This window comes from Hemiscyllium ocellatum, chromosome 11 (genome assembly GCF_020745735.1).
Source record: "Hemiscyllium ocellatum isolate sHemOce1 chromosome 11, sHemOce1.pat.X.cur, whole genome shotgun sequence".
NCBI classification, from domain to species: Eukaryota; Metazoa; Chordata; class Chondrichthyes; order Orectolobiformes; family Hemiscylliidae; genus Hemiscyllium; species Hemiscyllium ocellatum.
The window spans coordinates 14,199,015-14,226,853 of record NC_083411.1 but is presented as its reverse complement, the minus strand read 5'-3'; the positions used below and the strand labels follow the sequence as shown (position 1 = coordinate 14,226,853).

The window sequence follows — 27,839 nt, the reverse complement described above, 5'->3', positions numbered from 1 at the left end:
GAGCAGAACCACAACAACTATGCCACTTTCCTTCACTTGACTCTTGAAGATACTAAGAAGGCAAACCTGTGAAAGGTCTGGGGTTAACATTTCATCCTGAAAACACTAATTCCAACAGGGAGCAGTGTCTCATCAGAGATATTTCTTGTGTTTACATCCTGGAGTGTCTCTTGAACTCATTATCTTCTGAGTCAGAGATCGAAGTGTGGGGTCACTGAAACACAAGTGGTATCTATTCATACTGGCTGGAAGGAGGGACATATCAATAGTGCCAGCTATCTTCAGCATCTTATATACTGTGCCATGGCTTGATAATGGCCCTTGACACATTATATCCTGTGCAAGTCTCTACCTCCACGACCTGCTCAGTCCTACAACCCCCCCAGAACTCTGTAAACAAGCAACTTGGCACATCCTGATGTTTAATCAATCCACCATTGGCAATTGTACCTTTATTCACTTTTATGAATGCTTTATATGCTTTCATGGGATATGACTATTTCTGGAAAGTCTGTTATTTATTGTTGTCATTCAAATTCTCTTGCGAAAGGGGTGTGTGCTGCAATCTGTGTGACCCAGGAACAATGAAGCTACCTTCAAGTGCAGACAGGGGTCACTTTAACTCTGCAACCAGTCTGTCCAGCTCTGTCAGAATTCGATTCCTTCCTTCACTACTTCCATTTCCACCAGCCCTCATCTCCAACACTCCTTAAAACTGACCTCTTCACCCAAGCTTCTGTTCATTTAACAATCACTCACATATTCCTTATGTGATTTAGTGACATACATTATTAAAATAGGGAGAAGATGAAAATACTACCTTTGCTGAAATGAATGTAATCATTAATTTTCAGGGTATGATCTGACACAGGATTCTTGCCTTTCGACCTGAGCATGCCTGGAAATCTTGGGAGCAATCAATTCAATTTTTAATTACAAACCAAGAACAAAGATGAGTGTCAGAAATATTGTGTTAACAGCTAAACTGAATCACACTGTTTTCAATCGAATATGAACCCCTTGCTTTGCTAGCCAGCTAAACTATTGAAGCTTAAGAGTTAGCATTCATTGTGGATGAAATATAAAAGGATCCGAAAGTGTCTCTTGCTCCACTGATGCTGTTTAATCTGAGTATGTTCAGCAGGTTGGTTCTTACAGAAACAGAGAAAATAGGAGCAGAGGTTGGCTATTCAACTGATGGGGCCTGTATATCTTTTCACTATAATCATGGTTGTTAGGGAAGATGCTGTAATACTTGAAAGGGTTCCGGAAAGATTTACAGGCTGTTCTACTATAACGTGAATTTTGTCAGCACAAGTTGGCTATAACGCAATAGTTTTCCATAGCTCAAAGTTGCAGAGGAACACAATTGTCACTTTATAGCAAAGTGACCTGTACCTGGATGTTGCCAGGATTACAGGGTTCGAACTATAGGGAGACGCTGAATAGGCTGGGGCTATGTTGCTTGAAGCATTGGAGGCTGAGGGGTGACCTTGCAGAAGTTTATAAAATCATGAGGGGGCATGGATAGGGTGAACAGTCCAGGTCTTTTTCCCAGGATAGGGGAGTCCAAAACTAGAGAGCATAGGTTTATGGTGAGGGGGGAATGATTTAAAATGGACCTAAGGGGAGGAAACTTTTTCATGCAGAGGGTGGTGCGTGTATAGAATGGGCTGGCAGAAGAAGTGGTAGAGGCTGGTACAATTACAACATTTAAAGGTCATCTGGATGGGTAATTGAATAGGAAAGATTTAGAGGGATATAGGCCAAACGCTGGCAAATGGCTCTAGATTAATTGAGGATATTGGTCAGCATGGACGAGTTCGACTGAATGGTCCATTTCCATGTTGTATATCTCTATAACTCTTTGACTTTCAATACTACAATCCTATGCTATCCCCATATCCCTTGATGCCTAGTACCCAGAGTTCCAAATATTTCTTTCTTAAATAAATTCAGTGACTTGGTCTTCACCACCTTAAATGGTTGAGAACTCTCCAGGTTCTCCACTGTCTGAAGAAATGAAGAAATTTCTTCTCATCTCAGTTCAAAATGGACGGGCAATGAATGCTGGCCAGCCAACACCCCAGGTCTCACAAATGAATAAAAAGATGATATCCTATTCCTTGACCCTTAGTCTTCTGCATTGAGGCAATTGGCAAAATATTTCACATTAAATGAGATATTCTATAAGGCAGCAGTCATACTGCAATTTTTTACGTCTGTACATAGTATTGTTTGGAAAACATCCACGGAAACAAGCTCTTAAAACTCAGGAGACAATGAATTTGGAAAACCCCTAAACACTCGAGTCTTGTTTACAATAGTTTGTGATTGCACCCAAATGGTATAACTCCAATCCAAGTATCTTACTTATCTAATGTAGAGTTCATATCACTTAGCAACAGACAGAATTCTGATTGGACACAAGCAGAAACTCTTATATGGTTTACACAAAGAGAAGTTTAGCTAAAATACATTAATCTGAGATTTAAAAAACCCATAATTTTGTAGATTATAGTCCATCACATTCCAACAGTAAATGGAGCAAACCCATATAGTATTTGGTAAAACAAAGGATGAGACTGGAATAATATGGAATATTGATTACTTCGGAATAGGACAGATACTCTAATGGATCAAAGGACAGTAGAATGTTAAGTATTGAATGCTGCAAAGTTTCATTACATAGCATAACTTCCCTGTGGCCCACATTTTGTTCATTAACCCCATTAACTAATGAAGAGAAGATTGAGATGTTGAAGTCAAAAGTCAAGGTCATAAGATTTAAATGCATGAAACAAATATAAGTTGCCGTGTTTTAGCTTTTATTTTCCAGATTGCCAATATCTGTGGTAAAAACAATCCAGGAGCTTTCCTTCACATCAATGATCGTTTCTTATGTCAAACATCAAGCAAGGGCAATACAAGCCAAAATTAGGACAAAAGTAGCTGCAAATATGATTGACTTCTTAGAAAAGCTCCAAGTATCTTGACAGTGGAGTAGACCTTATGACATATTGCAAACATGGGGGTGGCACGGTGGCTCAGTGGTTCGTACCAAGGACCCGGGTTTGATTCCAGCTCAGGGGGTTTGATTCTAGCTCAGGTGACTGTGTGGAGTTTGCACATTCTCCCCGTGTCTGCATGGGTTTCCTCTGCGTGCTCTGGTTTCCTCCCATAGTCCAAAGACGTGCAGGTCAGATGAATTGGCCATGCTAAATTGCCCATAGTGTCCAGGCATTTATAGGTTAGATGCATTAGTCAGGGGTAAATTTAGGGTAGGGGAATGAGTCTGGTAGGGTTACTCTTTGGAGGATTGGTATGGACTAGTTTGGCCAAAGGGCCTGTTTCAACACGGTAGGGATTCAATGATTCTAAACGATATCTGTCAGCATGCACTTTTAGAATCCCTATAGTGTGGAAGCAGGTTACTCAACCCATTTAGTCTGCACCACCCCCTTACCTGCACATCTTTGGACTGTGGGAGGAAACCTGTGTAGATGTGGGGAGAATATGCAAACTCCACACATACAATTGTCAAGGGTGAAATCACACCCAAGTTCCTGGTGCTGTGAGGCAGCAGTGCTAACCACTGAGCCACTGTGATGCCCTTTTCTTGAATGAGCCGTCATTTGAAAGTTATTTAATTAAAGTTTTTGATCGTGGTATAGGAAAAAGCCACCAAGCTTACAAACCAAATCAATTAGGGGCTCTTGCAGCACAGTGGTAGTGTCCACACCTCTAAACCAGGAGATCTAGTTTCAAGTCCCACCTGCTCCAGAGTTGCATAAAAACATTGCTAAACAGATTGATTCGGACATATCTAAAAAATGCATATCAGGCGATAGCTATTATATTGACTTCAATGCTTCTTGTAGTTGTATGAGTCTGCGTAAGTTTAAAATTATAACAAAGGCATTAAACATTGACATAATTGTAGATCTATCACATTAAATTAATTGTCTCAAATAGGGCTAATTGCCTGGAAAATTGGCATCGTGGTTTTTCAAGGTTGGGAAAGTTAACTTTTAAAAATGGAAGCTTTAATGCTAACTCATCACAAACGTGACCGTCTTGCATCTGGTTTACAAATGGTTGAGTTGGAGTCAGAGCAGTAAGCTGCTCCTGAGAAGTGGGTCACCGTCTGTGATGTTCGAATCATCATATTAATGATAATGGTCTTATAATCACTCACTTGCCAGCATTGATTAACATCATGGGCCAGTTTATTTAAAACAGTAAAGCATACTTCAAGTTATGAAGTAGACATGACTGAGGAGAAGAGTTCAGATCCCAACAAGGCAGATATCAATTCAATGAAAATCTGGAGTAGAGAATAATAATGGTGACTGTTGGTTTTGTAAAAACCCATCCAATTCACAAGTGCTTTTTCGAGGGAGAAATCAGCCATTCTTCCACACTCTTGCCTACATGTGACTCCAGACCCACAACAATGTGGTTGACCTTAAACTGGGCAACTAGGGACGGGTAGTAAATGGTGACCTCGCTAGTGATGCCCAGATCGCATGAATTAAAAACTAAAATACTGCTCTGTGATCTGTATGCGAAGTAAGGTCTGTGTGTACGTGTGTGTAAACAGACAGGTTTCAGAAATTGCAGAAATACCTGACTATGCCTTTGGGTTGAGAAATTAATGCTGACAAAGATATCAAGTCAACTCCCAAAGGGATGTTGAACTTTGCTACAGGTGCTGGAATGAACATTTACGCAGACAAACAGGATGTTGAATGTAGTCTCTGCCTAGCATAAGCTGAATCTTGCAGTTTTCTGGCTCACAGTTTAACATGCAACAGTTTGAATTTTGCAGACACTCAACGGAAATTAGTAACCCAATGGATTATTTGCATTCAGTTTGGAATCTGAGAACTGGAATTGAAATTCTCTTTGTCCTTTTCCACACTTGCTAACTAATTTATGATCTGTCAACATATTTCTTTGCCATAAGACCATATAGCAATAGGAGCACAATTAGGCCATTCAGCTCATCAAGTCAGCTCTACCATTCAATCATGGCTGAGATGTTTCTCAACCCCATTCTCCGACTTTCTTTCTGTAACCCTTGATCCCCTTACTAATCAAGAACCTATCTGTCTCAGTGCTTTCCATTTTCTAACTTGGTCTGCACAGCCTTCTATGGCAATGAGTTTCACAGACTAACTACCGTCTGGCTGAAGAATTTCCTCCTCAACTCAGTTCAAAAGGTCATTCCTTCACTCTGATCCTAGTCTTTCCGACTCGTGGAAACACCTTCTCCACGTCCAGAACTGTTTGCAAAACAGTTACATAAATGAACGATTCTTATACAGGGACACCAAAAACAGAAAACACTGGAAACCATTCACTGGGTCAGTTAGCATCCGCACAGAGAGAAACAGAGTCAATGAAAATCATTTCACTGCTGTGAATGGACAAAGTCGAAATACCTCAGAGGCTAAATAGGCTGGGGCTGTTTTCCCTGGAGATTTGGAGGCTGAGGGGGTGACCTTATAGAGGTTTATAAGGGGCATGGATAGGGTAAATTGACAAGGTCTTTCCCTGCGGTGGGGCTGTTTAGAACTAGAGGGCATAGGTTTAGGGTGAGAGGAGGAAGATATAAAAGGGACCGAAGGGGCAACTTTTACACACAGAGGGTGGTGCATATATGGAATGAGCTGCCAGAAGAAGTGATAGATGCTGGTACAATTACAATATTTCAAAGTATATATATATATATATATATATATATATAAGAAGGGATATGGGCCAACTGCTTACAAATGGGACTAGATTAATTTAGGATATCTGGTTGGCATGGATGAGTTGGACAGAAGATTCTGTTTCCATATTGTACAGCTGTCTGACTGAGACCTTTTATCTTAGCCTGCTTGGCTCTCTCCCTCTTATTCCTGATGAAGGGCTTATGCTCGAAACGTCGAATTCTCTATTCCTGAGATGCTGCCTGGCCTGCTGTGCTTTGACCAGCAACACATTTGCAGCTGTGATCTCCAGCATCTGCAGACCTCATTTTTTACTCTATGAGAAGTCAACATCTCAAAAATTAGTTTTGAACCAGTTTCAAACCTTTCCACTTCCATGAAGGAACTGTTGCATCACTTATGATCAAGAGGATCAGAAGAACATCCTTTGCTTTCAACACGCTAATCTGCTCATAGCTCCACATTCAGTGATTCTCTCCTAGCCAACAATCATTGGCTACTTGTTGTTTGGTCTCGTGTAGTCTTGGGTTGCAGTATTTCCCACCTGACATGCAGATAGACTGATAATTAGGGTATTTAGCTAGCAGGAAACTTGTCGAGTTTCTTTTCAAAAGGTGCCCTGTATTTAAAACGTTCAAACAAATGCTCCTTCCAGCTTCCACGCCTCCAACTCCTCTCTCACTGCTGCTCAGAAGCATATTAGGGCTAAAGCTTCAGACCAGCATCCTTTTACAGGAACATTTCTCTGTCTCTATTTATAGACAGACCTTGGGACTTGCTGAGCATTTCGTAAGAACTTTCAGAAGAACGTAAAAACTAAGAGAAAGAGGAGGCCATTCAGCCCCTCAAACCTGCTCTGCCATTTAATACCATCATGGCTGATCTCATCTTGGCCTCAACTCCACATTCCTGCCTATTCTCCATAACCCTTCACCCCATTACTAATTAAAAATCAAATTCCTTAAGCTTACTCAATGTGCCGGCATGTTGCATACTCTGGGATAGTGAATTCTGCAGATGTGAACCTTTGAGAGAAGTGATTTCTCCTCATCTCTGCTTTAAATCTGATACCCCTTGTCCTAAAACTATGACCACTCATTCTAGATTGCCCCACAAGTGGAAACACATTTTCTACGTCTACTTTCTCAATCTCCTTTAGCATTTTATATACCTCATTAGATCTCTGCTCACTCTTCTAAACTCCAGGAAGTATAGACTCAAACTGCTCAATCTCTTTTCATAAGGACAAACCCCTTATTAGATTAGATTAGATTAGACTTACAGTGTGGAAACAGGCCCTTCGGCCCAACAAGTCCACACCGACCCGCCGAAGCGAAACCCACCCATACCCTTACATTTACCCCTTACCTAACACTACGGGCAATTTAGCATAGCCAATTCACCTGACCCGCACATCTTTGGATTGTGGGAGGAAACCGGAGCACCCGGAGGAAACCCACGCAGACACGGGGAGAACGTGCAAACTCCACACAGTCAGTCGCCTGAGTCGGGAATTGAACCCGGGTCTCAGGCGCTGTGAGGCAGAAGTGCTAACCACTGTGCCACCGTGCCGCCCAATCTCCAGAACCAATCAAGTGAACCTCTTCTGAACCACTTCCATTAAACTCCTTCCCTCCAAGCAAGGGGACCAAAATCATACACAACAGTCCCATTCCAGTTTCCAGCATTCCGTTTTTAATTGAAGATTTCTGGCAATTGTTGCATTTAGCTTTCTTAAAAATAAACGATAAAATGTAAAAGAGAAGGGACATGACTGCTCTATTACACAACAACCAAATTATTGGTCCTCTTCGAAGTTTAAGTTTCAAGCAATCTGACAAATGAGAAAGTAAAGCCACCCAAAAAATGTTTAAATATGCATGCAAGAGTTTAAAGAAACATACATGATCTGGGCAGGGAGAGAGAAGCGAACTTCTGGGTGGACACAAGGATAGGTATTCAGTGATAAACTGCTTGCAAAAAAGTCAATCAGAGAGTTTTGTGACAGGAGTGGGTGCCGACAAAAGAGGCAAACACAGAAAGCAAGAAATGAAGCGTTTTGCTGTCACACAGCTGGGAGGTGTGTACGTACCAATTGAGGTCGGCATCTCCCCCCACTGCACGACCATCTCCTTTGTGATCCGACCATAAGTATCGATGTAGACCCCTTCATCCTCGTAACAAACCAACAGCTCCATTCCATTAGTGTTCGGAAGGATGATTATTGCATGTGGGTGAATGTTGCCCTGAATCTGAATGAAGGTTCACGTCAAAACATTATTATTCAGTCAGAAAAATTACTAATGCTAGAAAGAAAAACCATTAGTCACACAGGAGAGCACCGCACCAGTTTAGGCATCATAATTCTACCAGAGTGTTACAACAATGAAGCCTCATATTTGTTACTTAGTTTTTTTTTTAAGAGTCTCATTTGCAGCAAACAGAACTGCAGAAACACCCAATTTCTTTCTTCTCTACTTGCCAGGCTGTTTGTGTCTAAGCTGATGACAGAAGTCCATTTTTCAGCTACTACAATCCTCAACATCAGAACAGGCATCCACAGTCGGAGGGCAATTTTCATCCGCTGCCTTGTTATTCTCATGAGGTAAGTGTGAACGGCAGCAGAAGAGTGCCTGAATTTCAATTGCTCTGCTCCCTAACAAATCTGGAGCACTTGACAGGAAGCCAGCTTAATAAAGGCTTGCTCTTCATCAGGTGATTCCCAATACAAGATCCCCTATCAGTTCAGCAGGCTCCACATGCTGCATGCTATGCAACAGCTAAGGGCACCGAGGGGGTGGTTTATTTTTAGAGGCTTATGAAGCTGCCAGCCCTCAGAGCTCGGTCCGTGGCAATAAAAGAAGGCAGATCGGCCAATCATTTTCCTTCAGCCTATCGTGCTGCACAATCTGTGCCTACTGTGTATCTGTGCTGAGCAACATTAACTGTTTCATCCAGGCTGACGCTCACAGGACACCTTGGTGCAAGTTTTCCCCTTTGCTCGCTCCATGCAGCGAAATCATCTTTTTACCCGTGCAGTGACAAACTCTCACTTATCATACTTTACAGACAGCCAGAATTCTCTTCTCCCAAAAGACCACCGATGAATAGTCATTTGTGACGATTTTAACCATTTGTAAATAGGAACTGGCTTCTAAAGCCTGCCCTGCCTTTCAATAAAATCATGCCTAATCTTTTCGTGGACTCATTTTCACTTACCTATTCCCTCACCATAGCCCTTAATCCCTTTACTGTTCAAAAATCTATCTATCTTTGCTTAAAAATGTTCAACAAGGTGGCCTCAACTGCTTCACTGGGCAGGGAATTCCACAGATTCACATCCCTTTGGGTGAAGAGGTTCTTCCTCAACTCAGTCCTAAACCTGTTCCCCCTTATTTTGAGGCTATGCCCCCTAGTTCTGGTTTCACCCACCAGTGGAAACAATCTCCCTGCTTGTATGCTATCTGTTCCCTTTATAATTGTAAATGTCTTTCTGAGATCCACCCGCCCCCCCCCCCCGCAATTCTTTTAAATTCCCAATGAATATAGTCGCAATCAATTCAATCTCTTCTTGATCAGCCAACCCTCTCAATTTTCAGAACCTCCTCTGCACTCCCACCAGTAACAATTATTAAGATTTAATTTTTTTTTTAGGCATTTTTTGAGCACCCTTCCCATCATCCCACAGCACATTGTAGACCATAGAGTATCTGCTGTGATGTATGAAACACAGCAGCCAGTTTGTGGTCAGTAAGGTCCCTACAAAAACAACATGTCAATGACTCGATAACTCTGATCTGGTGGCATCAGTTGAGGGGAATGAATACAAATCAAGGAACTTGGGGAACAATCTCTCAGCTGTGTGGCTGCTCCGAGGGTCTGTGCAGGATAATAAATTCTCTTCCAGTCTCTCCAGCCACTGACGCATCCAGGCCTTGGTGGTTCACTCAGTGCCTGGGGAAATTAAAGTGACCATTGCTTTTCTGTCAACCAAGATGGAAGGTTGGGCTTTAGTTTAATAGCACATCTGAAGACAGCACCTCCAACAGCACAGCACTCCCTCAGTACTTCACTGGAGTGGTCAGCCTGGTTGATATGCTCAAAGGGTCTGAAATGAGACTTGAAGCCAAAACTCAGTGGGTGCCAGTGATTCTAACTAACCCATGGCTAGGTATCAAGGAATCCCAATAAAGGGGGATAATTAGCTTAGAAGAGAAGATCAGCAAAGAATTAATTAAACAATGGAGTCAGCTTAAAGATTTGAAAGGCCTTTCTGTGCCATTAATATTCCCGTCCTGTCAGGTTACAATGACTGGATGACAGAGCCGTTGATGAGTATCATTCGCAAAATAAATTAATTGAAAGCAAACAGCTGCCATTCAACATTAATTCTGGAAAATCAATTTCCTGTAGCAAAATAGAGATGGATATAGAATTACAGACTCTTTGATCCAATCAGTCCATGCCGACAATAATCCCAAATTAAACCAGTCACTCCTGCCTGCTCCTGGCCCATATTCCTCCAAACCTTTTCTATCCATGTACTTATCCAAATGTCTTTTATGCTTGTAACTGTGCCCACATCCACCACTTCCTCTGGACGTTAATTCCACACACGAGCCAACCTGTGTGTAAACAAATTTTCCTCTCATGTCTTTTTATAAATCTCACTTTAAAAATATGCCCTCCCCCGCCCCCCGGTCTTGAATTCCCCCAACCTTGGGAAAAGACACCTATCATTAACCTTATCTACACTCCACTCGATTTTATAAACCTCTATAAGGTCACCCTCAACCACCTCAATTCCAGTAAAAAAAATCTCTAAAAACAAAATCTATTTTTATAACTCAAACCTTCATATTTGGCAACATCTGATAAATTTCTTCTTAACCCTCTCCAACTTAATAATATTTTTCCTATAGTCATATTATTCCTCTTGGCTTCTCCCTCCTTGTTTTAAGATACAACTGAAAACCACATTGACTGTCCACTATCCCGTTATACAGCTTGGTGTCAATTTCTGACCAGCGATGATTCTGCAATTTGCCTCAGAATATTTCGCAACATTTAAGATGCCTTTAATTGCATGTTATTTTTGTTGTCTACTGGTTGTAATTCAAAGTTGTTAAAATCAAAAGTACCCGAAACAATTGAATCGGATTAATTTACATAGAACTACAAAAAAAGATTTCAAAAAATGTTGTTTCACATCTGCAATGACTTTTGAAATGACATTTGCAATATTCATAGATAGAAGCTGATTACGTGGTGTGCCTCTATTTATTTTTAAAAGGGCTATAACAATTATTCTGTTAAAATTGTGGACAAAATGTGCCAAATATCTGTCTTAAATTTCCATGCACTGATACTGACTAGATTTCTCAGACTTAAAAGTGACTCAATAGTAAAACGGATTTTTGCACTGTATGGAATAGTTGTTGGAGAAAATGTTGGATTGGAGAATGTAACATTTGTCAAAGAATCCCAACAGTGTGGAAGCAGTCCATTTGGCCCATTGAGTCCACACCAACCCTCTGAAGAACTCCCACCCAGGCTCACACCCCTACCCTATATAACCTTGCATTTCCCATGGCTAATTCACCTAGCCTGCACAATCCTGGTCACCATGAGAATTTTAGCATGGCCAATCCATCCAAACTTGCACATCTTTGGACTGTGGAAGGAAATTAGAGCACCCGATGGGAACCCTTGCAGACACAGGGAGAATGTGAAAACTCCACACAGTTGGCTGAGGTTGGAATCAAACCCTAGTCCCTAGTGTTAGAACAGTACAGCACAGTACAGGTCCTTCAGGCCTCGATGGTGTTGTGAGGCAGCAGTGCAAGCCAGTGAGTCACCGTGCCATAAACATTATTATTTTGTCGTTACATGTTGATACAAAAATGATGGATGGCAAGTCACACTGAGAATTTTTTACACATTCATCTCCAACCTCTCTGGTTTGTGAGAGTTACTGCACAGGAATGGCTGTTTCTACGCAGGCTGGGAACAGGGTGGAGGGTGGGGGTGAGGAAGAGGTAGAGGAAGGGAATCTCCAGTAAAACAGATGGTACAGGAAGAGAGCAGGGAGTACACCATCTTGTTTAAGAATGAACTCAGGATTGATATCAGAAGGAACTTAGTCACAAATAGGAATAGTCAACATCCCGAGAGTGGCTGTGGAGGCTGAGGGGCAATTGAGCATTATAAACTGAGTTGGATAGGTTTTTTTTGTTATGCTTAGGTGTTAAGGATTACAGAACAAGGCAATTACCTAGAGCTAAGATGCAGCAATGATTTAATTGGATGGAGGGATTGGTTCAAGGGGCTGAGTGGCCTTTAATTCTTTCCTATGTTTCCAGGGAACAGATGGGGAGGAGAAGATAAAATAATTAAACTATTTGAGCAGGAGCTATACAATGTGCATAGATATTCTAAATAGTTAGGAATAAAAGCACAATAGTGAGAACACTGGAACAAATGCTGAGATTGCTGGAGAAACTCAGCAGGTCTGGCAGCATCTATGGAGATAAAAACAGAGTTAGCATTTTGTGTCTGTTATGATGCTCCTTAAGATTCACACCAGACTTGAAAAGTTCAGACCTGCTGATTTTTTCCAGGGTTCTCTGTGTTGTTTCTAAAACCATAGTTTTGGTTACCACATGCTGTTTGAGAACTGAGCATTGATGTGTTAAAGGAAGTTAATTATATAGCAGGTGTGGGAGTGAGTCCAATTTTCACCTCCTACAGTGCTCACTGACAAAAGGGGCCAAACCCTTTGTAAATTTAGTGAAGCATCTTTTGTGTACATTGAAAAACATTACAGAGAATTACAATTAGTTAAAAGGAAGTACAGTGTAAGTAGTTACTTGCCTTCTGTCATCAATATTGATTGTTACTGAGAAACTAAGAAATTAGCTTTTTGATGACAGTAGTATAAGCCAAACCTCAGGAATGTGTGATATTCCTGTGTTCATTATTTAATAAAGGTATTTAAGTTAAAATAGTAAGCAGAAAAATGCCATATGGATGAGGTAGGTATCAGTTTATTGGTGCTGTTCCTTGCAGCCACACCTGTAGGAGATCCACTGTAATGGGATGGCACATTTGCCCATCTTTCACAGTACTCAGACATTGACTGTAGCTCATCTGTAACTGCCCAGTGATATCCTTCATCCAACTCTGCCCTTTTGCTGACCTCTTTCAGCTGCTCTTCACTTTTCCCCCTAGAAGAGAACTCTGCAGCTTTGAACAGATGGCTGCGTTGTCTAAAATGTTGTCAAGCTTCTCCAAGAATCTTGACCCCCATCCAAGGCAATGCAATCCACCTTATTGGCACCATTTCCAAAAACATCCACTACCTCCGTCACTGACACTCAGTAGCAGCAGTGTGTACCATCTACAGGATGCACTGCAGAAATTCACCAAAGATCCTGAGAAAGCACCTTCCACAACCAAGCCCATCTGGAAAGACAAAGGCAGCAGATACATGGGAACATCACATCTGCAATTTCCCCTCCAAGCCATTGACTATCTTGACTTCAAAATATATCTCTGTTCCTTTAGTGTTGGTGAGTTAAAATCCTGGAACTGCCTCCCTAACAGCATTGTGGATTAATCTACAGCACACGGACTGCAGTGGTTCAAAAAGGCAATTCACCACCACCTTTTCAAGACCAACAAGGGATGGGCAATTACTCTGGCCCAGTTATTGATACTCATGTCCCATAAGTAAACATAAAAATATGAAATACTGACATTTTCTTTTCTTTTTGAGTTTTGGTGGCTCTTGCAACTTCTAGTACCGCTTCATTTGTTTTATGGTCATTATATGCAATTTCAAGCATACATTATTGTATCTACATTTCAAAGGCCTCCATTTTGACTATTATCTAAGGGTTCACTGCTATCACCAATAGTCATTATAGCTTCAGCACCACTGTATAAATGAATAAAGCTGATTGCGTTACAACAGTGTGTGAAAGTATAGAGCTGATCCATGGACATCCTGATTTTCTTAAAAAAACCAATTCCAGGATGGACACCGGTGGAGATATCAAAATGGAGAAGATGTCAGCTATTCAGCTATTCATTCTTATGATGTGAATATTGCTGGTGAGGCTGACATTTATTATCGGGAAGAGGTGTGATTTACTACTGGGACAATTCAGCAATCTATGAAGAATCACTGACATTAATGTGGGACTCGGTCGTACCAGGAGAGATGGCAGGCAAATGCTAATCAACTAGTTTTTATGACAGCACAGCAGGGTCATGAGCACACTTATTGATTTCAGCTGTTAATTTCAAGATTTTCTAAAATTGATTTTGTATCCTCAAACTGCCACTGCGGAGTTTAAACTCGTGTTACTAGGCAATATATGTAAACACGAGACAACCAATCTCTGTTTTATTCCTGGTCGTCATTTCTTAAATACACATGCTGGAACATTATTTATGCACAGTGAACAAAAACATAACATTTCTCTCTTGTTGAATAGTTTTTTTTAGGTACTCTTTAATTTCACACGTTTTCATCAAAGTTTCAACTTTACTGATGTCGATGAACCCAGCACCACCACAACAACAACTGGAGAAAAGGGAGAAAGTCAAAGGGGAAGAAAAGAGTCATTGATTGCCCTTAAAACCTTACAAAATTGTTGAAATTATGTAACTCACAGACACTGAATACTGGGGTATTCCAAACTAAAATATAATGCATCTACATAAAAATGTCTTACTGTGCCATTCAGTCCACTGATTGTTTACTGACTCTTTTGATAAGGAATAAGTCAACAGAATCAGGCCAACAAGTCCACATCGACCTTCCAAAAAAATAACCGACCCAGACGCATTCCCCTACATTTACCCCTCATTAATGCACCTAATCTATACATCCCTGAACACTATGGGCAATTTTAGTATGGCCAAATTTGCCTAATCTGCATGTTTTTGGTTGGTGGGAGGAAACCAACTCAGACACGAGGAGAATGTGCAATCTTCACACAGACAGTCGCCCATGGCTGGGATTGAACCTGGGTCCCTGGCACTGTGAGACAGTGCCAACCACTAGGCTATCGTGCTACCCAATTTAGTTAATCTTAATATGCCATGATATCTCCCATATCGTTGCAAACATTTCTCCTTCAGGTATTTACCAAATTCCCTACTGAATGCTTCAATCAAATCAGTATTGACCACTATATCAGAAATAACCGACCACTTAATTCCAAATCCGAACCAATTGTGGACAAATTGAATTTACCTTATCTCACCTCTACTCATTCTGCCAATTGCCTTATACCTGTGACTTTTCTTATTTATCCTACTGGAAATAGTTTCCCTGAACGCCTCACGATTTCCAATCTCTGATGGGATTGTCTCCCTGTGTCAGCACTGACTATCTTAGTCACATTCCTTCACTGGACAGTACTAGTCACGTTGGAGAAAGCTTACATGAGTTGGCAGGTAGATGTCATAAACTGTTCCTGAGTCAACGTCAATGGCATGAAAACCCGAAGTGGATCCGTAGATTGCCTTTAACCTCTGACCTTCTTCAATTGTGAGGTCCACTGACAGTGGCTTGTGTGCGAGAGATGTAAAGGACTGCAAAGGAAGAGATAATTGAAGTACAGTTAGTCGCTGAATATTTCAGTGTTTCTGCAATTCAACAAGAAATCGCAATAAAATTAACAATTAACTATTCAAGAAGGGAGCCGGGGTAAATTGAAGTTTTTGAAGAGGTGATCCAGTGAGTAGATGAGGGCTCTTGATGCAGTCTATTTGGACTTCGGCAAGGCCATTCAGCCCATTCAGCCTGCCCCACGTAGGAGGTGGATAACAAACATAAGAGACCATGAGATCCAAGAAAATTTGGCAAATCAAATCAACAGTTGGCTGAGTGACAAGGAGCAGGGTGTGCTGATTACTGAGGTGATTCCAAATGGAAATCTGTGTCCAGTGGGGTCCCACGGGGGTCAGTGTTGGGATCTTTGCTGGTTGTGTTTTATGTAAGTAATTTGGACTTTAATATAGGAGGTCTCGTCAGTAAGTTTGCAATAAGTTTAATGTGCAGTAAATAGTGAGGGAGATTGCATTAGACTACGGGAGGATACAGAGAGGCCAAGCAAATAGACTGATCAATGGCAAATGGAAATAAATGTGGCTAAATGTGAGGTGATGTGCTTGGGCAGGACAAACAAGGGAAAAAAATACACAATGAATGGTTGGAGCCTGGGAAATACCAAGGATCAGAGGGACCTTGATGGTCTTGCAACACTGGTCCCTTAAAGTATCGGCGCAGGTGGATAAGGTGGTTAAGAACGCATATGGTACACTTGCTTTTATTTGCTGAAGCATACAGTCTAACAGCAGGGAGGCTATGCAGAAACTGTTTCAAAAAAATTTGTTTAGGCTACAGCTAAAGTATTGTGTGCGGTTCTGGAATCTGCAATATTGAAGGGATGCGATAACACTGGAGAGGGTGCATAGGAAATGCATAAGATGTATTAAACTATGTGAAACATAGATAGGATAGACAGGAAGAAAGTTTTCCCCTGATGGTGGGATCAGAGTCCACATCTAAATGCTTAACTGTTATAAGGGTTTCTACCACTACCACCTTCACAGGCAGAGAGTTCTTTACATCTTTTTCTTTGCATCTCCACTAATCCTTTTGCCCCTTACCTTAAATCTATGCCCTTTGGGCACTGATACCTCCAATTATTTCCTTTCTCAATTTGCTCTGCTCTAAGGAACACAATCCCAGTCTATAAAATCTGTCTTCAACATTGAAACTCTATAGCCCAGAAGCGTCCTGGTAAATTTATTCTGCACCACCCTCTCCAATGCCAATTCTGTCATAAAAGCAAATTACTGCGGATGCTGGAATCTGAAACCCAGAAAGAGAAAATGCTGGAAAATCTCAGCAAGTCTGGCAGCATCTGTAAGGAGAGAAAAGAGCTGATGTTTCGAGTCTAACCGACCCTTTGTCAAAGCTAAAAAGAAGGGAGAAATAGGGAGGTATTTATATGAGGCTGAGAGAAGGTGAGGCATGGCTCCAGAAGCAAAGGTAGCAATAAAGAGGTGATAATGACAGTGCATAGAGAGATTATAGGGAGATTAGGAGCTGTGAATGACCAAGGCTGAAGCCAGTGCTATGTGACAAAATATGTGGGGGCTGGGGGGATGGGTGAAGCAGAGGAAAAATGGAAAACAGGGGAGAAGGGTAGCAAAGGGGGAAGAGGAGAGGAAAAAGGTGATGAAAGAGTAGGGAGTGAGAGAAAGAGAGACAATCAAGTAATTTTATTTTATTTATCCCTTTTTAAATATTTTTTTCACTGTTCTGTACCTCTTATTTCTTATAAAGAAGGGCTCATGCCCGGAACATCGATTCTCCTGCTCCTTTGATTGCTGCCCGACCTGCTGCGCTTTTCCAGCAACACTCTTTCCCTTATCATACCTACAACATTACTGGGACAATCGATGGGATGGGTGCATCTCGATTTTCTAATTGTATTACCACGTCAGATTATAAATTATTGCTGACATTTTGCATGCATTTGTTCCCAGTCTGTTGTTGTGCTTTTCCTCTTCCATAAACTGGAGAGCATCTAAAATTCTGCTGCTTGTACCTTGACTTGCAGTCAGACCTTTTTGCCATTCATTGCGGTGCTCACTGACTTACATTGGCATCCACATCAGCAATGCCTCCGTTTTAAAACTGCTATCTATGTTTGAACCATTTTCATGGTCTCACCCCTCCCTAGCTTTGAGAAGTCCTCCAGTCTGATAGCTTTCTGAGATCTCTGTGCTACTCCAGGTCTGCACTCTTGACCATCCTTGACTTTATTCATCTCCATTGCTGAAAATGTGTTGCTGGTTAAAGCACAGCAGGTCAGGCAGCATCCAAGGAACAGGAAATTCGACGTTTCGGGCCAGAGCCCTTCATCAGGAATGAGGAGAGGGTGCCAGGCAGGCTAAGATAAAAGGTAGGGAGGAGGGACTTGGGGGAGGGGCGATGGAGATGTGATAGGTGGAAGGAGGTTAAGGTGAGGGTGATAGGCCGGAGTGGGGTGGGAGCAGAGAGTTCAGGAAGAAGATTGCAGGTTAGGAGGGCGGTGCTGAGTTCAAGGGACTCGATTGAGACAAGGTGGGGGGAGGGGAAATGAGGAAACTGGAGAAATCTGAGTTCATCCCTTGTGGTTGGAGGGTTCCCAGGCGGAAGATGAGGCGCTCTTCCTCCAATCGTCGTGTTGTTATGTTCTGGCGATGGAGGAGTCCGAGGACCTGCATGTCCTCGGTGGAGTGGGAGGGAGAGTTAAAGTGTTGAGCCACAGGATGGTTGGTCCGGGCGTCCCAGAGGTGATCCCTGAAGCGTCCGCAAGTAGGTGGCCCGTTTCCCCAATATAGAGGAGGCCACATCGGGTGCAGCGGATGCAATAGATGATGTGTGTCCTCCAGTGTTGCAGACTAAGCTCATGAATTCCTTCTCTAATCCTCTCTGTCTCTCGACAAGGCTTTCCTCTTTAAAGATGTTCCTTAAAACCTACTGCTTTGACTGAACTTTTAGTCACCTGTCCGATATGATACATGGCTCACTGTAAAATTTCCTTTGGTATAATTGTAGTGATTGTAACAAGGTCAGCCAGATGGCCTCATAGAATATGTGTTCCCTGATTGGGACTGGTCCAATCAGGGAGTCCTGGCTGACAGATAAAACGTGGAGTGCCAGAGATTCAAACACTCTGGGTGCTGGCTCTGATGAGGCTCTGCCGGAGTCAAAGGCTTTCCACGTGTAAATAAAAGATGACTTAGAGACAGGATACCGGCCTCTGTGGAGTTATTTCAATAACAGAGAGTAGAAGCAAGGGTAGGTCATTCCGCCCTTTGATCCCACTCTGTCATTCAATATGATCATGGTTGATCCCAGAGTAAGTAATGTGGAGGCTATCCAAAGATTCCGTTAACACAACTGTCTATGAAAAATAAATCACTGGCAATTTCTTTTTCATCCAACTCAATGTCCAGTTCCCACTTTTGCCTCATACACTTTGGTCTCTTTAAGCTTAAGTACTTTATCCAATGCCTTCTTGAAAACATTCAATGCGTTGGCCTCAACTGTTTTTTGTGGCGGAGAGTTCCACAGGACGGCACGTCTTTGGGTAAAGGAATTTAGTCTCTTCTCAGCCCTAAATGGCTTATCCCAAATCTTTAATCTGCGACCTCCAATCGTAAGGAATATCTTTTCTACATTTATCCTGTCTGGTCTTGTTATAATTTTATTGGTCCAGTGAGTAGAGTCCTAACTTACCATTTTTTTCTATCTGTCAGTCCTACCATCCCTGGAATCAGTCTGATAAACCTTTGTTGCACTTCCTCCATAGAGCTACTTTGAAGTGCATTGGAATGTTTATGGTGCTATAAAAATGCAAATTATGATTACTGCTGTTGTTGCACATAATATGAAGTCATTTTGACCATGAGGATCAGGCAGCAAAGGCTTATTCGCTTTGAGTACAGCAGTTAGGGTTACATAGATTTTTAGAGATTTTGTCACATAAACTGAAGTGTTTCAAGAAAATTAAAAAGAAAATGCATTATTTTTAAAATACCTTTGATTGGTCGTCTTCACAGCAGGACCTCTGGTCCAGGTCAATTCCCACCCACCCAAGAGGTATGGCATATAATGTGTTCAAATATGTTATATAACTATATGAGATTAATTCTTAATTCCTGGAACTAGCAAAAACCAACAGGAGTGGAGGTAGGGCTGTAACATCGTAGTTCCAATCTCCTCTTCTTGTATCAGATGGAGATAAAAACCTTTTGTCCATTCATAGGATTTTGCGTACAGCACACATTCAGCTGGAAGATTTTATTTACTGCAGCCATATCCTCAAAAGGCATATCATGGAAGGTAATGAAGATGTGGGATGAAGCTAAGTGGATGGGAAGCTTCTGTGTGACAAAATCTCCAAGATTATTACAGGCGTACTGGGTTATGGAGATAAGGTGAAGGCAATGAAGCCTTTGATCAGCTGTGATCATATTGACCAATGGATGTTGACTCTGATCTCCAGCATCTGTAGTTTTCACTTTCTCCAGATTGAACAATGGGGCAGGCTGAATGGGCTGAATGGCCTACTCCTACTTCTTTGTTTGTTATATATGTAACCAGAATTGGAAGTGCTAGCTGCCCAAATTCAGAGCTAATGATGCTCCATCCCAATGGAAATGACTCCATACAATGTGAAGCAAAACTAATAACAACTTGCATTTACATAGCGACCTTTCACACAGAAGTTAAACATCCCAAAGACGGTTTACAGGAGCCTTACCAAAAAAAAAGCAAATCTGACACCAACCCACTGAAGGAGATGGCAGGACTCCAGCTGGCCAAGAATCCGATCAAAGTGGCAGGCTTTGAGGAACATCTTCCAAAAAGGGAAGATGTGTAGGGAGACTGAGAGGTTTAGCAAAGGAATTCATGAACTTGGGAAACAACATATCTGCTCTCCCACAGGAAATACTTGCACTCGGGTTTGCTTCCTTACAGACATAAATCTTTATTATGGGCTGTAAGCAACCAGCAATGATCTTGCTGAACAGGGTCAAGGAGTTAAATGGTATACCCATGTATTCCTTTTGTTACCAAGTTGTTACAGGTTAAGAGATGTCCTACATTACTGAGCAGTTTGATCTGAGCAGAGGAAAAGCAGGTTATCATTTTGATCTGTGCTCAATGTCTGGAATAATCTAGCTCTGGTGAAAGGACTGCTAATGAAACACTAATTTATCTTTTCCATCTCATAGATCTTTTCTCCATACTGATTGACCTATGTGCTTCTACTGTTTCCTGACTTAATTACATAATTTATATTTTCAATTGCATTCACTTCAAAGTGGTTGAAGAAAATTTTTCTGGCCATGTTGAAGTCTTTATCGAGAGATTTGGACTTAGAGATAAGACACATTTGTTTTAATGCTATTTTTATACAAACTTAGATGAATGCAGTTATTGCATTAAACACTTAAATGTCATTTCTGTATTTATGTTCTGTTCCACTTCTCAGCAGCCCAATGTCATGGTTAACCTAAATAAATCAGAGAACTAATTGTCTCAAAGTGGGACATTTCTAAACCAATATATTCCAGGATCCTTGACAGCTAAAAATGTAACACTAAGGGACCAAAGTGAGCAGAGTGCTTAATAAGTAGGTCATGAATATATGACATGGGAGAATATAACTTGGATGGCTTTTATACGGACACTGTGTTGCATGTTTAAAAGGTTTCACTGCTGTTGTAATTTTGTTTTATTAAAATAAACCCTGAATTACTTCCATGCATCTGTGTTCACTGGCTCAGGTCGCAATCTGTATTTAGAACAGACGCTGGCTCCCCAGGCACATTCACTATGAGGAAGACCAGGGGAAACAGAAACTGATCATTTCAGGCACATAATCATCACTGACATGCATTCCTGTGTTTATCATCACTCACTCTCGGGTAGCTGTTCCTGAGGTGTGTCATTGTATCACTGAGCAGGCTGACTGGAAAATATTTCGGCTCCCTCTCAAGTTTTGTTGGCCAATTGATCCAGACAATGTCTGTTCTGCTGTTGCCTGGTGGAAGCTAAGTAGTTGACAACTCCCAGACCTACCTTATTGCTTTGCTGAGTGAGTCACTGGGACACTGAGATGAGTGACTTGCTGTAACCTGTTTTGATTCATGTGCGGTGATTCGTGAGCATGAATCTGCAGTTTACTTTGTTCCTATGTAGTTTTGTTAAGCTAAAGCACTCATGTTAACCCATTGGCTGCTGAAATCCTTTGAAAATTAGCCTAGTCAATCCTTCACAACTACATCAGCTGGGACTAGTTCCTTAATGAATTGTCTTACCTTGAATGCCATAAACTTGTGGTACGGTTTTGGAGCCCACGCGTAGACTTCAACAGAATTCTTCAGAGCAATCACCAGGAATTTTATTCTTTCATACTTAACTGTTAACAAAGGACCAAACAGCTTAATGTAGTGCTAAGCCATTCTGGAGTCAGTATTGTTCGATACCTCAAAATAGCACAGATAAACAGATCACAAAATTATTGTTATCGATATTCAGAAACAATTTAATCACACTGCCCAGATCTAAACTGCGCTTGTACTCAAGCAGTTCATTATTCGATAAAAGCAAACCATTGCAGCTGCTGGAAATCTGAAACAAACACAAAGCATGCTGGAGAAACTCAGCAGGTCTGTCAGTACCTGTGGAGAGAGAGAGAGAGAGAGAGAAAAACAGATTTAGAATCCCTACATTGTGGAAACAGGCCCTTCGGACCAACAAGTCCACACTGACCCTCCAAAGATTAACCAACCCAGACCCATTTCCCTACCCTATTATCCTATATTTACCCATGGCTAAGGCACCTAACCTACACATCCCCGAACACTACGGGCAATTTAGCATGGCCAATTCACCTGACCTGCACATCTTTGGATTGTGAGAGGAAACCGGTGCACCCGGAGGAAACCCACGCAGGCACGGGGAGAATGAGCAAACAGCACACAGCCGCCTGAAGCTGGTGTCCCTGGCGCTGTGAGGCAGCAGTGTTAACCACTGAGCCACTGTGTTGCCCACCCCCAAATTAACCTTTTAAGTCTAGTATGACTCTGGACTTGAAACATTAACTCTATTTCTCTCTCCACAAGTGTTTCCAGATCTGCTGAGTGTCTTTGCTATGAGGTACGTATTTAATGAGCCTGTCAATTCAACCGTGTTCCTTGGCAAATCTCTGTCTCAGGCTTGCTGCAGTGCTCCAGCGAAGCCCGGCACAACCTGAAAGAACAGCATGTCATTTTCCGCTCAAACTCAATGTTCAATAATTTTAGGGCCTCAGCATCTTCTTCCATGTCCTTACGTGAATCCATACATGGCAGGCATGAGCATCACATGGGCTGCTGCAACACCCAACCCATTGTCAGCCACTAATGGTCCTCAATAGCTGCTTTTCTTTCTCCCTGGCTCAATATTATCCATTCCTTTGTCTGCTTCACTGCTATTCTCTCTCTCTCTCTCTCTCTCTCTGGGCTCTATCGTTTATTCCCTCCCCTCCACATCTCCATTTTCAGTACATATACCAACCTTTTCCTTGCTATCACCAGTTCTAAAGAAGGGACACTGGGCCTGAAATATTCACTCGGTTTTCTCTCCACAGATGAATGCCAATGTTGAGTTTCTGCAGCTTTCTCTGTTTTTAATTCATTTATTCAATGACACTTCATTGGAATTCAGCCTTTTTGGGTATTCATGCTCAGCACACCTGTGGTCAATGCTGCAGCCGGTCACTAAACTAATTTCTCAAACAGGATTCAGAGCTGAAAATGTGTTGCTGGAAAAGCGCAGCAGGTCAGGCAGCATCCAAAGAGCAGGAGAATCGACGTTTCGGGCATGAGCCCTTCTTCATGCCCGAAACGTCGATTCTCGTGCTCTTTGGATGTTGCCTGACCTGCTGCGCTTTTCCAGCAACACATTTTCAGCTCTGATCTCCAGCATCTGCAGTCCTCACTTTCTCCTCAAACAGGATTCAGGCAAGTACCATGCCAGACAGTTTCTGCACTTTGAAAATCCACCAATGAGCTAGCCCTATCCAACAGGGTAGATGGTACTTTCCCAAAGCAGAAGGAATGTTTCATATTGAATTGTTCAGATTTCTAAGCCATTATTAGTGAACTCACTGCTGCATACACAATAAGACCAGAGACAAAGGAGCAACCATTCGATCATGGCTGTTATGTTTACAGCCGCATTTTCCTGCCTCCACATTACAAACCTTGATCCCCTTACAAATTAAGAACCTATCTCCCTCTGTCTTAAATACACTTAATGACTTGTGTTCCACAACCCTCTGTGGCAATGAGTTCCACAGATTCACCACCTTCTGGCTGAAGAATGTCCTCCTCAAATCTATAGAGCCACAGAGTCATCCAGCAGGGAAATAAACCCTTCAGTCCAACTAATCCATGCTGACCATGATCCCAAACTAAACTAGTCCCATTTGCCTAAGTTTAGCCCATATTCCTCTGAACCATTCCTAAACCTGTCCATATATCTTTTACATGTTGTAATTGTGCCTGCATTCACCACTTCCTCTGGTAATTCATTCACATAACGAGCCAACCTTTGTGTAAAAGGTCACCCCCATGGCCTTTTTAAACTTTTCTCTCTCACCTTAAAAATATTTCCCCTAGTTTTGAACTCAGGAAAAGACCATTGATAGTGACCTTATTAATGCCCCTCATGATTCTCTACAAGGTCAACTCCCCCCAACCTCCTACACTCCAGTGAAAAATATCCAACCTACTGAGCTACATTTATAACTCAAACTTTCCATTCCCAGCAACATCCTGGTCAATCTTTTTTGAACCCTCTCTAATTTCATAATATCTTTCCCAGAGCAAGGTGACCAAAACTGCACACCATACCGCAGAAGAGGCCTCACCAATAACCTCAACATGACGTCCTGTACTAAACTCCTAAGCTACCATTAATTGTATATGAGTCCTGTCCTTGGTTGTTTCACCAAAATGCAATACCTCGCATTTATCCAAATTAAACTCGATCTGCCATTCCTCAGCCTAATGACCCAACTGATCAAGATCGCTTTATAATCTTCTTCACTGTCCACTATAGCATCAATTTTGGTGTCATCCCTTCAGTTTGAAGCCCTTGGGTCCTCATCTTTCCCACTACTGGAAACATCTTCACTCCATCCACTCTATCCAGGCCTCTCACTATTCTTTGAGTTTCAATCAGATACTCCTCACCCTTTTAAACAACATTGGATATAGACCCAGAGTCCTCAACCGCTCCTCATATGACAAGCCCTTCATCCCAGGGATCGTTCTTGTAGACCTCCTCTGGACCCTTCCTACGCCAGCACATCCTTCCTCAGATATGTGGCCCAAAACTGCTCACAGTATTCCAAATGCGATCTGACCAGAGCCTGATACAGCCTCAGCAGTATATCTCTGCTGGTATATTCTTGACCTCTTGAAATGCATTTGGCTTTACATCAGAATCGTATGGCACCAAAGATAACCAAGTGAATCCAATATGCCTGTGCCAGCTCTTAGAAAGAGATACAAATCAAAACTGAATGGCAGACGAAGCAAAAGTGACATGAAGGAAAACTCATTTGCCAAGTGAGTTTACTATGATTCAGAATTCATGATCTTATTGGCAAACTCAACTGTGGGAATTTGAATAATCACTTTGAAGGAAAATATTGCAGGCCTGGAGGTGGGGCCTGGCACTGATTGAATAGCTTTCATAGTGAGCTAGTGTGATGAGGAAACCACCCTACGTCAGGGCTGTAACTGTTCAGGCTACTCCCACCAACCCAGGTCTCTCTCAGAACCCTGAAGAAGATTCTTTTGGAAGTGTATAGCCAGTTCCCCTTTGAAAATTGCTTGTGAATCTGTTTCTGTCATCTGTTTGAGCAGTACCATCAAGAATAACGTGTGGTATTAAAAGTGCTCTTGAAATAATTTTCCCATCATTGTACCATTAAAGCCAGTGTGGTGAATACCAGAGAGTATTAAAATGCAGTGATGAGGTAAACTGCTTTTTCACAGCAGAGACACAACTAATGCTAGTTTAACTTGAGGGTCCTCATGCCTCGGGTGAGGGGAGAGATGGAGGAGGTGGGATCCTTCATGGCAATCTCAGCCAGTACAGGAATTGAACTCACACTGTTGGCATCACTCTGCATGACAAAGCAGCTGACCAGCTAACTGACCCCCTGTATGCAATGTTATTCTGTGCATGAATTAAGCATGACAAAAGCAAAGCTTTTCATACTTTGAACCCATTTCTACCAGTTACAGCCAGCGATGGTTATACAGAGGTCCACTTAGTACAATTTGTATTTCTGGATTTAGGATACACATCTCGAATAGAGAAAATACAACAACCCTTTACAAAGACATTTTAGATCAGTCAATGTTCTACTTTCCAAGAATGCAATACTTACCAACTTTATAGTGAACACAGCCTTCCAAATCTCCAACTGAGACCCAGCCATGCTTTTTCTCTACTTCCGGATCATTGCGCAAAATCTTGTTTCTGAGCCATGACAGATAGTAAACCCGCAATTTGTTCTTTTTCCCTGTGGGACAGAACATCACATCAATGAACACTTCAGCCCTGAGGCTGACCTGCATTTTACAAATGGAATGGCAAGACACATACCAAAGGGGATTCCTCACTGAAGGACCAGTGCTTGTATATTGGTGGGGAAGTGCAGGTGAAGGGAAGTGACTGATTTCTTCCTGTGTGATAGAATGATGACCAAGGAAGGTCTACTGAACATCTTTTAGATTTGTATTCTAAATACAAATCTCCAGAATTTCTTGTGAACTTGATCCTGTGTGTGACAGCGATCATGAATCCAGACCTTTCAGAACCAGGAGTAAACAAAATTGGCACGAGACAGAGGATGGTGGTGGAAGGTTGTTTCTCGGACTGGAGGCCTGTGACCAGCGGTGGTCAGCAGGGACCGGGGCTGTGTCCACTTTAGTTTGTAATTTATACCAATGATTTGGGTAAGAATTTAAGGAAGCATAGTTGATAAGTTTGCAGATGACACAAAAATTGGTGTTACAGTCGACAATGAAAGTTATCTAAGATTACAAAGACCTCATGATTAGTTGGGCCAATGGGCTGAAAAGTGGCAGATGGAGTTTAATTTGTATAAATGCAAGGTATTGCATTTTGGTACGACAAACAAGGGCTGGACCTATACAGTTAATGGTAGGGCCCTGGGCAGTATTGTTGAACAGAGAGATCGAGGGATTTAGGTACATAATCTTTTGGAAGTTGCATCACAGGTAGATAAGGTGGCTAAGAAGGCATTTAGCATGCTTGCCTTCATTGCACAGACCTGTGAGTATAGGAGAAAGTGAGGACTGCAGATGCTGGAGATCAGAACCGAAAAATGTGTTGCTGGAAAAGCGCAGCAGGTCAGGCAGCATCCAAGGAGCAGGAGAATCGACGTCTCGGGCATTAGCCCTTCTTCAGGAATGCCTGATGATGCCTGACCTGCTGCGCTTTCCCAGCAACACATTTTTCACCTGTGAGTATAGGAGCTGGGATGTCATATTGATTTCTACAGGATGGTGGTGAGGCCACTTTTGGAGTACTGTGTACAGTCCTGGTCAACCTGCTTTAGGAAGGTTAATATTAAATCAGAGACGGCTCAGAAAATATTTACCAGGATGTTGCTGGGATCGAAGGGTTTGAGTTATACAGATAGGCTGGCACCGTTTTCACTGAAGCACAGGGTGTTGAGGGGTGACATTATAGAGGTTTATAGAATCTTTTTCACACAGAAGGTGATTCTTATATCGAATGAACTACCTGAGGAAGTGGTAGATGCAGGTACAATTACAACATTGAAAAGATGTTTGGACAGGTACATGAATAGGAAAAGTTTAGAGGGATATGGACCAAATGTAGGAAAATGGGAGCTGTTACACTGATGTGGACTCCCCAAGTGAACTGAGTGTATCAGTTCACTTGGGGAGTCCACATCAGTGTAACAGCTCCCATTTTCACATAAAAATTGCTGTCTGGAGCTATGAAGAGGCTTCCATGTTCTTTCCAACACGTGGCTCATCAGGAACATCTCCCACTCTTGCAACTTGTGGGCTGGAAGGACTGGGAAAGGATGACTCAATACACATTCCTTGACTAGCAAGTGCTTGAGTGGGACTTCAACCTGGAGTTTGTGGCTCTGAAGCAGGGATGCTAATCCGTTGTCATCAAACCTCACAGTGACAGTGCTGAGTGAATCATACCAAAGGGTAAATACAGCGGATGGTAAAGTAAACAGAGATAAGGCGTCCACTTAGTTGAAAGCAAATGAACAGATCTATCTATTGAGTATTGTAAATGATTGACCAACAATTTTAGTGCATTGCACATGCAAACAGCATAAATCAGCATCCAATCCTGTACACTCAGGTTTCAATATTATTTCGGTCTGTAATTATTTTAGATTAGATTACTTACAGTGTGGAAACAGGCCCTTCGGCCCAACAAGTCCACACCGACCCACC

At 42.0% G+C, this 27,839-nt stretch overlaps 1 protein-coding gene across 2 annotated transcripts in view; it reads right to left on the bottom strand.

Moving 5' to 3' along the window:
* si:zfos-2326c3.2 (mitogen-activated protein kinase kinase kinase kinase 4) overlaps positions 1–27,839 on the bottom strand; it is a 290,366-nt gene that overhangs the window by 3,896 nt on the left and 258,631 nt on the right. For both annotated transcript variants that reach the window (XM_060832025.1, XM_060832026.1), the window contains 4 exons: positions 25,754–25,888; positions 21,624–21,724; positions 15,177–15,326; positions 7,813–7,972 (listed from right to left, as the gene is read on the bottom strand). In XM_060832025.1, coding sequence (XP_060688008.1) covers positions 7,813–7,972; positions 15,177–15,326; positions 21,624–21,724; positions 25,754–25,888 — 546 coding nt within the window. The remainder of the gene's footprint in view (positions 1–7,812; positions 7,973–15,176; positions 15,327–21,623; positions 21,725–25,753; positions 25,889–27,839) is intronic.